A 13,088-nucleotide genomic window follows, 5' to 3' on the forward strand; every position below is an offset into this window, starting at 1 on the left:
TTATTATTGGATGAGTGCTGTTAGAGATACTCATTCATGGTATTAGGGAATGATGGTAAATCAGTTGATGAAGTTGTGGATCTTCATTGACTGAGATGGTTGGGCCACGTGTTACATATGCCTGAACTCCGATTATCATGACGCGCAATGCTAATCGGTGTCGGGAATGTCTTGAAGAAAGTTAAGGTCTGCCAAACCAAGACGTGGCATCAGTCCGTAAAGTCACTAACTTTTAGTCTGAGCCATGTCGGTAGATGCAGACTACTTGATTGTAGTCTGCGTGACTATCGGAACCAATGGTTGGAGACTGTGTGTAACATGACTCAGAATCGATCACAATGGTGTCGGTGTATACACTCTCTATCTTCCCTTAAACTAAGATACTAAAATTGCTTCATATCTTTCTACGAACTAGCTCTTTCTTCCTGTACTATGTCCTTATATGCAATCTTTCTTTTATATATTACCACCACTGAATTAACTACTCCCATGAATCCGGTGTTCATCTTGTTGTGTTAATGAAGTATGGCAACTTGGACCAATACATATATGTGCCTGGTCCTACGTTGTAGCTGAATGACTGACTGATTGTTGAATAAACAATCACACGGTACCTTAGTAAAATGTGAAAATCATACGTCAAATACATCATTTTCACATCTTCGAATTGTCTCTTACAAGCTTCATTGTTCCTTCATTTCTGTTGTTATCTGGATTGCTTTCAGTTTCATTGTCTCTTTTTTTCATTTTCAATCTTTTTAACCTTCTGCTCTCAGACATTCCACTTACTATTGGTGCTATTTACTACTTATATCTGTATACATAAATAGCATACACCACAATACAAATAAATAATTTAGTGCACAAAACCCTTCAAAATTATTAAAAGTTTGGGATAAAGGAGATAAATGCTTTGTGGTCATACGGATAATTACCTATGCACTCAAGCAACTAGCTCTTGATGGAAATATAAGTGAACTCAACGGAAACTAACAGACAACTTCATGAGTGAATAACTTTAATATTAATTTCCAAGGTTGTTCTCAACCATCCTATCTAAGAGAAACAGTTATAATTAGTGGAGGAAGACTGTGGTTGAATTTTTTATATATTGCAAACTGACTAAACAATTGAATCCCACCATACAAACTAATAAATATCATCACAATTGATTGATCACTGGGTGGTGACCAATGTCATGTGTGTCAAGTCCTTATTAGTGCAGATCGAATGCTATCGACCATGATGCAATGTGGCCACCAGTCTGGTGACTCGACACTGCGTAGACTATTGTGAGATTAGATGGTGGTTGGAGGTAGTCGACAGTAAACCTTGGACCCGGGTTTCGTGCTACTTGGCACTCGTCAGCAAGGTGTACCTGTAATCTTGAGGAAACTGGTGCTCCGTGACCGATCTGTCCGTCAATTTGTTATAACTTGTGCCATGAGTCCTATTCATGTATAATGTGATAATACCGCCAATTAGAGAGCAGTGAATTGTCGATCGGACCAATGTTGCATAAAACCCGTACGAACAGCCTAGAGTCCTTATCGGTCCTGCTTCCTGCCTAACCCTGTCTGCCTGTTGAATCCAGAACACCAATCTCACCCTCTGTAATATGAATCATGTATTTCAAACATACAGGGTTTATATACCAATCAGACAGATCACATCGTACCATAAATTAGGAAATAACGTTTGTACAAGATCTAGCCAAATGTAACTGTGAATGTGGGAGATAGTGATTGATAGACTGGGTATAACTCAAGAATGGTAAATCGTATATTAATAGTTCATAGATCAAAATAAAGCTCATAGTAAGAGGAACACGGATATGAATAGTTTAGTTATTTAACAATTATACGTATAATATGAGTCCTTAAACGGATCCTTACAGTTACCATTCATTATTCTCATCAAGATATAACACAATTACTATCCTTTAAACTATTACTAATTGTTTATTTGATTTTCATAGGTTCTACACCAAGTCGTAAACATCATATCATGATATTTTGTAAAAGATGTCATGAAACTATAATGGTTTCAGAATTTCTTCGTGAATCTGGTCATTCCAGTGTGGCATTAACAGGACGTATGAAACAAATTGAACGTAAAGAATCATTAAATAAATTCATTTCAAGTGAAGTAGAAGTTTTAGTTGCAACTGATGTTGCTAGTCGGTATGTTGATTCTAAAAATATATAACAGATTATAGCTAATGTTAACTCTAATGCCTAATCCTTAGTTTTAACTCTCAATTGTAATCCTAATTCCTTACACTACTCTATAACCCTCATCCAATCCTAGTAGGTAGATGGGACTTTTAAAGATCACTTCAGTGTCGCTCAAAGGTCGTCCATAAATTATAGGCTCGCCGAAGTGCTTTTCTATTAATTAATCGTCTTTTTTATAAGTGGATGTACAGTAATTACTATCTTTAGTGTAAAGTAGCCTGTCTTAAAGAGGAATACGTTTTTAAAGGGTATGTAATTTATTTTAAAACCCTCTTACCTCCCACTATTCGCTTGTACCTTTCTTCTACCAATCAAAGGCGTAGTTTCAGCTGGGCAATGAAATGCTCATTATCGGACATACCAAGGAAGTGAGAGTGAAATAATCACACAAGTACTTTTTTGAAAAAAATAAAAAAAAAGTTGAACATTTATGAATTCTATTCTCCACCGCCCCACTATGTGCAGAACTTATCAACAGATTATGTAATGCAAAGACATTAGTCAGTATTCTGTATCACCTTGTGTGTTATGCTTGAACTAATCATGCTTGCGCTCCTAACCCGATGATTTGATTGTGCTTATTAGTCCATGCAAAGCCCCTCATCCTTGCTCCCAGGTTCCAACGCGACCAAGAGAAAAGTACCTTTGTGACTTCTGTATGTTAACTTGAAAATCCCGCATGATTGAACACTTGTCCTGTACATCCCTGACCGAATATCACTTGCCCAGTCAGGATCCTACCCCTACTTTGTAGCTCATTGTCCCTAAACTGTTTAGCTACGCGCCTGGTCAGCACTATTGACCTTGAACTGATAGCCAAGTTCGTGTTGGTCTACTATTCTAAAGCTTCCCTCTATGTCTTGCTCTTGAGTCCTAAAGTCACCAACCAGCCTGTATTACATTTCTATTTCAAACAGAAGTGGTTTATATACAGACATACTCGATCCACATAACACCACAGAGTAAAAAATAACAATACATGAACAGGCCGAAAATGGATGTGAATATAGGAGACTGTAGATAATCGACTGACAATTTAAGAGTAATAAGTTGTACAACAACCGAAAGCTTATGATAAATGGGATATATACACACAGTAATCGACTTAGTCAATGGTTATACAATAAAGTTATAATTTTAACAGTTGAATCCATGAATCGATCTAGGCTAGACCACCACTGGATGGCTTTTTCGTCCTAGTATGGAACTCTTCATCAATGCGCATCCATAACTCCTCACTCACGAATCGAACCTTGGACCTTTAATCTTGCGCGCTTAAACTGCTCAGTACTTCTTAGTCTTCAATAGTTATCTAACCAAAGTCATTCCTTAATGTGAAATTAACATGTTGTTTATCTTCAATTAGTAATGAATTATTTCTTTTTTGCTCTTCAGGGGACTGGATATTCCTCATGTTGAATTTGTTATCAATTATAATGTACCTTTATCGGAAAAGACCTATCGACATCGTGTTGGTAGAACTGCACGAGCTGGACAAACTGGTGTAGCGTTAACCCTAGTAACACGTGATGTAGCTCAAAGTTTTTTAGAATTAGAAGCTGCTTTACTACCTTATCTTCCATTATCAAATACCAATAATAATAATTCACCGGGAATACCTCGTTGGCCAATTCCACTACCGGATTTACATGGTCGGAATGGACTGATAACTCGTCGTCGTCTAGCAGATCAAGCTTGGTCGAGAGCTTCAAAGGTAATTTCGTTTTGATTTTTTTTGAATTTGCTTGGACGTTAAATTGTTCTCCATGAGTTAGTACCTGATAGGTTGTGTTTTCCATACGTTCTGTTATTTCTCTATTGGTGATGATTGTGTCGTAGAAAAGGAACACTATTTGTACATCAATATGATTCATTGATTTGGATCACTGTGAAAATGACCCTATGATGATTGTTGGTAAAAGGCTCGACTAGCTTTTACCAACTTGCGTCATTTATGGCGTAGGGGAGATATCCGTCTATCAGCCAAAGGACGTGTTTACTGCGCAGCAGTTCGTTCCGTCCTACTTTATGGTAGTGAAACATGGCCGGTAAGAGTAGATGATATTCGTGTAGGTGTAGGTGTAGACTACCTGATTGGGGACCGCGAGATGATAGCAACCGATGGTTAGAGACCCTGAATGACATGACTCAAAATCGTCTGCAATGGCGCAGGTGCATACACTCTTTGTGTTCTCCCAAATTTTAATTTTCTGATTCCTCCTTGTCTTTTTTTCTCTTCCCAAATTTATTTCACTGTATTATACTCTTTAAATAACATCTTCAAACCCTAATGTTTCCGATTACTGCTTATACTATTACTACCTCTACCACTATGGAATTTGAGTAGACAACTGTGTCTCTGTGCTAATGTGGTATGGCAACTCGAACTGATGTACGTAGGTACGTAGTTCTACGTTGTTACTGACTGATGATTGTTCAGTGCTTTATGACTTTCTTTCATACTACGACTTTATCCTACGGTAATGTTTTGATTACAGGCGACTGAAATCCTCTTGTCAAGAATAAAAGTTAATAGTGACTCGATAGTAGAGTAGGTTGGAAGGAAGCTAGGGGCGGCCAGACCAAAACATGGCATAAGTCCATGAAGTCACTGGCAAGTGGACTGAGCCATGTTGGTAGGTGTAGACTACCTGGATGGTAACCGCGAGTTGATATCAACCGATGGTTAGAGACCCTGAATGACATGGCTTAAAATCGTTTGCAATTGCACAGGTTCATCCACTCTTTGTGTTCTCCCAAATCCTAATCTTCTGAATTCTTCATGTCCTTTTCTTTTTCTCTTTCCAAATTTATTTCACTGGATTATACTCCTTGAATAACATCTTCAAACCCTAATGTTTCCGATTACTGCTTATACTTTTACTACCTCTAGTACTATGGGATTTGAATCGACAATTGTATCTCTGTGCTAATGTGGTATGGCAACTCGAACTGATGTACGTAGGTACGTAGTTCTACGTTGTTACTGACTGATGATTGTTCAGTGCTTTATGACTTTCTTTCATACTACGACTTTATCCTACGGTAATGTTTTGATTACAGGCGACTGAAATCCTCTTGTCAAGAATAAAAGTTAATAGTGACTCGATAGTAGAGTAGGTTGGAAGGAAGCTAGGGGCGGCCAGACCAAAACATGGCATAAGTCCATGAAGTCACTGGCAAGTGGACTGAGCCATGTTGGTAGGTGTAGACTACCTGGATGGTAACCGCGAGTTGATATCAACCGATGGTTAGAGACCCTGAATGACATGGCTTAAAATCGTTTGCAATTGCACAGGTTCATCCACTCTTTGTGTTCTCCCAAATCCTAATCTTCTGAATTCTTCATGTCCTTTTCTTTTTCTCTTTCCAAATTTATTTCACTGGATTATACTCCTTGAATAACATCTTCAAACCCTAATGTTTCCGATTACTGCTTATACTTTTACTACCTCTAGTACTATGGGATTTGAATCGACAATTGTATCTCTGTGCTAATGTGGTATGGCAACTCGAACTGATGTACGTAGGTACGTAGTTCTACGTTGTTACTGACTGATGATTGTTCAGTGCTTTATGACTTTCTTTCATACTACGACTTTATCCTACGGTAATGTTTTGATTACAGGCGACTGAAATCCTCTTGTCAAGAATAAAAGTTAATAGTGACTCGATAGTAGAGTAGGTTGGAAGGAAGCTAGGGGCGGCCAGACCAAAACATGGCATAAGTCCATGAAGTCACTGGCAAGTGGACTGAGCCATGTTGGTAGGTGTAGACTACCTGGATGGTAACCGCGAGTTGATATCAACCGATGGTTAGAGACCCTGAATGACATGGCTTAAAATCGTTTGCAATTGCACAGGTTCATCCACTCTTTGTGTTCTCCCAAATCCTAATCTTCTGAATTCTTCATGTCCTTTTCTTTTTCTCTTTCCAAATTTATTTCACTGGATTATACTCCTTGAATAACATCTTCAAACCCTAATGTTTCCGATTACTGCTTATACTTTTACTACCTCTAGTACTATGGGATTTGAATCGACAATTGTATCTCTGTGCTAATGTGGTATGGCAACTCGAACTGATGTACGTAGGTACGTAGTTCTACGTTGTTACTGACTGATGATTGTTCAGTGCTTTATGACTTTCTTTCATACTACGACTTTATCCTACGGTAATGTTTTGATTACAGGCGACTGAAATCCTCTTGTCAAGAATAAAAGTTAATAGTGACTCGATAGTAGAGTAGGTTGGAAGGAAGCTAGGGGCGGCCAGACCAAAACATGGCATAAGTCCATGAAGTCACTGGCAAGTGGACTGAGCCATGTTGGTAGGTGTAGACTACCTGGATGGTAACCGCGAGTTGATATCAACCGATGGTTAGAGACCCTGAATGACATGGCTTAAAATCGTTTGCAATTGCACAGGTTCATCCACTCTTTGTGTTCTCCCAAATCCTAATCTTCTGAATTCTTCATGTCCTTTTCTTTTTCTCTTTCCAAATTTATTTCACTGGATTATACTCCTTGAATAACATCTTCAAACCCTAATGTTTCCGATTACTGCTTATACTTTTACTACCTCTAGTACTATGGGATTTGAATCGACAATTGTATCTCTGTGCTAATGTGGTATGGCAACTCGAACTGATGTACGTAGGTACGTAGTTCTACGTTGTTACTGACTGATGATTGTTCAGTGCTTTATGACTTTCTTTCATACTACGACTTTATCCTACGGTAATGTTTTGATTACAGGCGACTGAAATCCTCTTGTCAAGAATAAAAGTTAATAGTGACTCGATAGTAGAGTAGGTTGGAAGGAAGCTAGGGGCGGCCAGACCAAAACATGGCATAAGTCCATGAAGTCACTGGCAAGTGGACTGAGCCATGTTGGTAGGTGTAGACTACCTGGATGGTAACCGCGAGTTGATATCAACCGATGGTTAGAGACCCTGAATGACATGGCTTAAAATCGTTTGCAATTGCACAGGTTCATCCACTCTTTGTGTTCTCCCAAATCCTAATCTTCTGAATTCTTCATGTCCTTTTCTTTTTCTCTTTCCAAATTTATTTCACTGGATTATACTCCTTGAATAACATCTTCAAACCCTAATGTTTCCGATTACTGCTTATACTTTTACTACCTCTAGTACTATGGGATTTGAATCGACAATTGTATCTCTGTGCTAATGTGGTATGGCAACTCGAACTGATGTACGTAGGTACGTAGTTCTACGTTGTTACTGACTGATGATTGTTCAGTGCTTTATGACTTTCTTTCATACTACGACTTTATCCTACGGTAATGTTTTGATTACAGGCGACTGAAATCCTCTTGTCAAGAATAAAAGTTAATAGTGACTCGATAGTAGAGTAGGTTGGAAGGAAGCTAGGGGCGGCCAGACCAAAACATGGCATAAGTCCATGAAGTCACTGGCAAGTGGACTGAGCCATGTTGGTAGGTGTAGACTACCTGGATGGTAACCGCGAGTTGATATCAACCGATGGTTAGAGACCCTGAATGACATGGCTTAAAATCGTTTGCAATTGCACAGGTTCATCCACTCTTTGTGTTCTCCCAAATCCTAATCTTCTGAATTCTTCATGTCCTTTTCTTTTTCTCTTTCCAAATTTATTTCACTGGATTATACTCCTTGAATAACATCTTCAAACCCTAATGTTTCCGATTACTGCTTATACTTTTACTACCTCTAGTACTATGGGATTTGAATCGACAATTGTATCTCTGTGCTAATGTGGTATGGCAACTCGAACTGATGTACGTAGGTACGTAGTTCTACGTTGTTACTGACTGATGATTGTTCAGTGCTTTATGACTTTCTTTCATACTACGACTTTATCCTACGGTAATGTTTTGATTACAGGCGACTGAAATCCTCTTGTCAAGAATAAAAGTTAATAGTGACTCGATAGTAGAGTAGGTTGGAAGGAAGCTAGGGGCGGCCAGACCAAAACATGGCATAAGTCCATGAAGTCACTGGCAAGTGGACTGAGCCATGTTGGTAGGTGTAGACTACCTGGATGGTAACCGCGAGTTGATATCAACCGATGGTTAGAGACCCTGAATGACATGGCTTAAAATCGTTTGCAATTGCACAGGTTCATCCACTCTTTGTGTTCTCCCAAATCCTAATCTTCTGAATTCTTCATGTCCTTTTCTTTTTCTCTTTCCAAATTTATTTCACTGGATTATACTCCTTGAATAACATCTTCAAACCCTAATGTTTCCGATTACTGCTTATACTTTTACTACCTCTAGTACTATGGGATTTGAATCGACAATTGTATCTCTGTGCTAATGTGGTATGGCAACTCGAACTGATGTACGTAGGTACGTAGTTCTACGTTGTTACTGACTGATGATTGTTCAGTGCTTTATGACTTTCTTTCATACTACGACTTTATCCTACGGTAATGTTTTGATTACAGGCGACTGAAATCCTCTTGTCAAGAATAAAAGTTAATAGTGACTCGATAGTAGAGTAGGTTGGAAGGAAGCTAGGGGCGGCCAGACCAAAACATGGCATAAGTCCATGAAGTCACTGGCAAGTGGACTGAGCCATGTTGGTAGGTGTAGACTACCTGGATGGTAACCGCGAGTTGATATCAACCGATGGTTAGAGACCCTGAATGACATGGCTTAAAATCGTTTGCAATTGCACAGGTTCATCCACTCTTTGTGTTCTCCCAAATCCTAATCTTCTGAATTCTTCATGTCCTTTTCTTTTTCTCTTTCCAAATTTATTTCACTGGATTATACTCCTTGAATAACATCTTCAAACCCTAATGTTTCCGATTACTGCTTATACTTTTACTACCTCTAGTACTATGGGATTTGAATCGACAATTGTATCTCTGTGCTAATGTGGTATGGCAACTCGAACTGATGTACGTAGGTACGTAGTTCTACGTTGTTACTGACTGATGATTGTTCAGTGCTTTATGACTTTCTTTCATACTACGACTTTATCCTACGGTAATGTTTTGATTACAGGCGACTGAAATCCTCTTGTCAAGAATAAAAGTTAATAGTGACTCGATAGTAGAGTAGGTTGGAAGGAAGCTAGGGGCGGCCAGACCAAAACATGGCATAAGTCCATGAAGTCACTGGCAAGTGGACTGAGCCATGTTGGTAGGTGTAGACTACCTGGATGGTAACCGCGAGTTGATATCAACCGATGGTTAGAGACCCTGAATGACATGGCTTAAAATCGTTTGCAATTGCACAGGTTCATCCACTCTTTGTGTTCTCCCAAATCCTAATCTTCTGAATTCTTCATGTCCTTTTCTTTTTCTCTTTCCAAATTTATTTCACTGGATTATACTCCTTGAATAACATCTTCAAACCCTAATGTTTCCGATTACTGCTTATACTTTTACTACCTCTAGTACTATGGGATTTGAATCGACAATTGTATCTCTGTGCTAATGTGGTATGGCAACTCGAACTGATGTACGTAGGTACGTAGTTCTACGTTGTTACTGACTGATGATTGTTCAGTGCTTTATGACTTTCTTTCATACTACGACTTTATCCTACGGTAATGTTTTGATTACAGGCGACTGAAATCCTCTTGTCAAGAATAAAAGTTAATAGTGACTCGATAGTAGAGTAGGTTGGAAGGAAGCTAGGGGCGGCCAGACCAAAACATGGCATAAGTCCATGAAGTCACTGGCAAGTGGACTGAGCCATGTTGGTAGGTGTAGACTACCTGGATGGTAACCGCGAGTTGATATCAACCGATGGTTAGAGACCCTGAATGACATGGCTTAAAATCGTTTGCAATTGCACAGGTTCATCCACTCTTTGTGTTCTCCCAAATCCTAATCTTCTGAATTCTTCATGTCCTTTTCTTTTTCTCTTTCCAAATTTATTTCACTGGATTATACTCCTTGAATAACATCTTCAAACCCTAATGTTTCCGATTACTGCTTATACTTTTACTACCTCTAGTACTATGGGATTTGAATCGACAATTGTATCTCTGTGCTAATGTGGTATGGCAACTCGAACTGATGTACGTAGGTACGTAGTTCTACGTTGTTACTGACTGATGATTGTTCAGTGCTTTATGACTTTCTTTCATACTACGACTTTATCCTACGGTAATGTTTTGATTACAGGCGACTGAAATCCTCTTGTCAAGAATAAAAGTTAATAGTGACTCGATAGTAGAGTAGGTTGGAAGGAAGCTAGGGGCGGCCAGACCAAAACATGGCATAAGTCCATGAAGTCACTGGCAAGTGGACTGAGCCATGTTGGTAGGTGTAGACTACCTGGATGGTAACCGCGAGTTGATATCAACCGATGGTTAGAGACCCTGAATGACATGGCTTAAAATCGTTTGCAATTGCACAGGTTCATCCACTCTTTGTGTTCTCCCAAATCCTAATCTTCTGAATTCTTCATGTCCTTTTCTTTTTCTCTTTCCAAATTTATTTCACTGGATTATACTCCTTGAATAACATCTTCAAACCCTAATGTTTCCGATTACTGCTTATACTTTTACTACCTCTAGTACTATGGGATTTGAATCGACAATTGTATCTCTGTGCTAATGTGGTATGGCAACTCGAACTGATGTACGTAGGTACGTAGTTCTACGTTGTTACTGACTGATGATTGTTCAGTGCTTTATGACTTTCTTTCATACTACGACTTTATCCTACGGTAATGTTTTGATTACAGGCGACTGAAATCCTCTTGTCAAGAATAAAAGTTAATAGTGACTCGATAGTAGAGTAGGTTGGAAGGAAGCTAGGGGCGGCCAGACCAAAACATGGCATAAGTCCATGAAGTCACTGGCAAGTGGACTGAGCCATGTTGGTAGGTGTAGACTACCTGGATGGTAACCGCGAGTTGATATCAACCGATGGTTAGAGACCCTGAATGACATGGCTTAAAATCGTTTGCAATTGCACAGGTTCATCCACTCTTTGTGTTCTCCCAAATCCTAATCTTCTGAATTCTTCATGTCCTTTTCTTTTTCTCTTTCCAAATTTATTTCACTGGATTATACTCCTTGAATAACATCTTCAAACCCTAATGTTTCCGATTACTGCTTATACTTTTACTACCTCTAGTACTATGGGATTTGAATCGACAATTGTATCTCTGTGCTAATGTGGTATGGCAACTCGAACTGATGTACGTAGGTACGTAGTTCTACGTTGTTACTGACTGATGATTGTTCAGTGCTTTATGACTTTCTTTCATACTACGACTTTATCCTACGGTAATGTTTTGATTACAGGCGACTGAAATCCTCTTGTCAAGAATAAAAGTTAATAGTGACTCGATAGTAGAGTAGGTTGGAAGGAAGCTAGGGGCGGCCAGACCAAAACATGGCATAAGTCCATGAAGTCACTGGCAAGTGGACTGAGCCATGTTGGTAGGTGTAGACTACCTGGATGGTAACCGCGAGTTGATATCAACCGATGGTTAGAGACCCTGAATGACATGGCTTAAAATCGTTTGCAATTGCACAGGTTCATCCACTCTTTGTGTTCTCCCAAATCCTAATCTTCTGAATTCTTCATGTCCTTTTCTTTTTCTCTTTCCAAATTTATTTCACTGGATTATACTCCTTGAATAACATCTTCAAACCCTAATGTTTCCGATTACTGCTTATACTTTTACTACCTCTAGTACTATGGGATTTGAATCGACAATTGTATCTCTGTGCTAATGTGGTATGGCAACTCGAACTGATGTGTGTACGTACGAAGTTCTACGTTGTTGCTCATCGACTGAATGAGCAATTAAATAAGCTTATACGTAGATCTGTATTTGGAAAATATGAGTCATAGAAGCTGTCGAACTAATAGTTATTGTACCAGTCAATATTCATTTGGTATAATCAGCTTGCAAGTGAATTTATTTTTCACTCGCTATTGTTAAATCTTTCCACTTCAGACTATTCGATCCCAGCTTGAAAGTCATCGTAATGTAGACAATAATCTAATCGATTTCGATCCAATAATGAATGAAGAATTAATTGAGGCTTATGCTAATTCTGATGAAGATGAGCATAGTAATATCTCTAGTTCATCATTGTCAAATGATGAGTTAAATATCAATGAAATATCAACAATATCAAATAAACACTATCCTATTATCCCATTAGATACATCCGGTCAAGCTGGTATTAATGCTGCACGTAAAACATGGAAATCTTTAGCTAAAATACATCAACTTCAACAAAAAGCAAAAGCAGAATCAGCAGAACAACAACGTTTAATTAAATCTATTGGTTGGGGTGTTACTTTAACAAGAAACGCACTGAATAATAACAATAATGGATCCGATGATAATGAAATAATGGATCGTTTCAATAATGAAGATATCAATGATGATGATGGTGATGAACAAGAGATAACTCACTTTGACCAACCAATTAAAACAAAATATGCTAAAATTCAATCAATGAAAAAAGTGAACAAATTGAAATCCAATAAAATCAAATGATGATAAGGTAACAGTTTTCATTTGATTTCTTCAACACTTATGCCTGTATATACATTTGCCAGTATTGTTCTCTTGTTTCAATAAACTGATTATTCTGTATGAAGAAGTCATTATTGTTTCTGTTTAGCTTTGATTTTATATAGGTGTATTGTGTATTTGGTTAATAGTGGAGTTTTTAAGATATGTGTTTCGTCCCGTTTTGGAGGATTCGTCAGTTCTCAGTTCTTATTTGAACAAATAATTATTGGTACAAAGGGGCACTGAATACATATACACCATACAAGTCACTTGGTTTGTGTGTTGTAGGCTGTGATACTGCTTGTGTGCCCAAACCGAAACAGGTGACTTTCTTAGAGGGC

The 13,088-nt window shown here is 38.5% G+C and overlaps 1 protein-coding gene across 2 annotated transcripts in view; it reads left to right on the plus strand.

The window, feature by feature from the left end:
* Positions 1 to 12,826, plus strand: part of MS3_00011156 (uncharacterized protein) — a 29,821-nt gene extending 16,995 nt beyond the window's left edge. For both annotated transcript variants that reach the window (XM_035733812.2, XM_051219569.1), the window contains exons 8-10: positions 1,979 to 2,183; positions 3,633 to 3,951; positions 12,178 to 12,826. In XM_035733812.2, the coding sequence (XP_035586165.2) occupies positions 1,979 to 2,183; positions 3,633 to 3,951; positions 12,178 to 12,729 (1,076 nt within the window). In that variant the 3' untranslated portion in view covers positions 12,730 to 12,826. The remainder of the gene's footprint in view (positions 1 to 1,978; positions 2,184 to 3,632; positions 3,952 to 12,177) is intronic.
* The last annotated feature ends 262 nt before the right edge of the window (positions 12,827 to 13,088 follow it).

The sequence above is a fragment of the Schistosoma haematobium genome, chromosome 5 (genome assembly GCF_000699445.3).
Source record: "Schistosoma haematobium chromosome 5, whole genome shotgun sequence".
Classification (NCBI taxonomy): domain Eukaryota; kingdom Metazoa; phylum Platyhelminthes; class Trematoda; order Strigeidida; family Schistosomatidae; genus Schistosoma; species Schistosoma haematobium.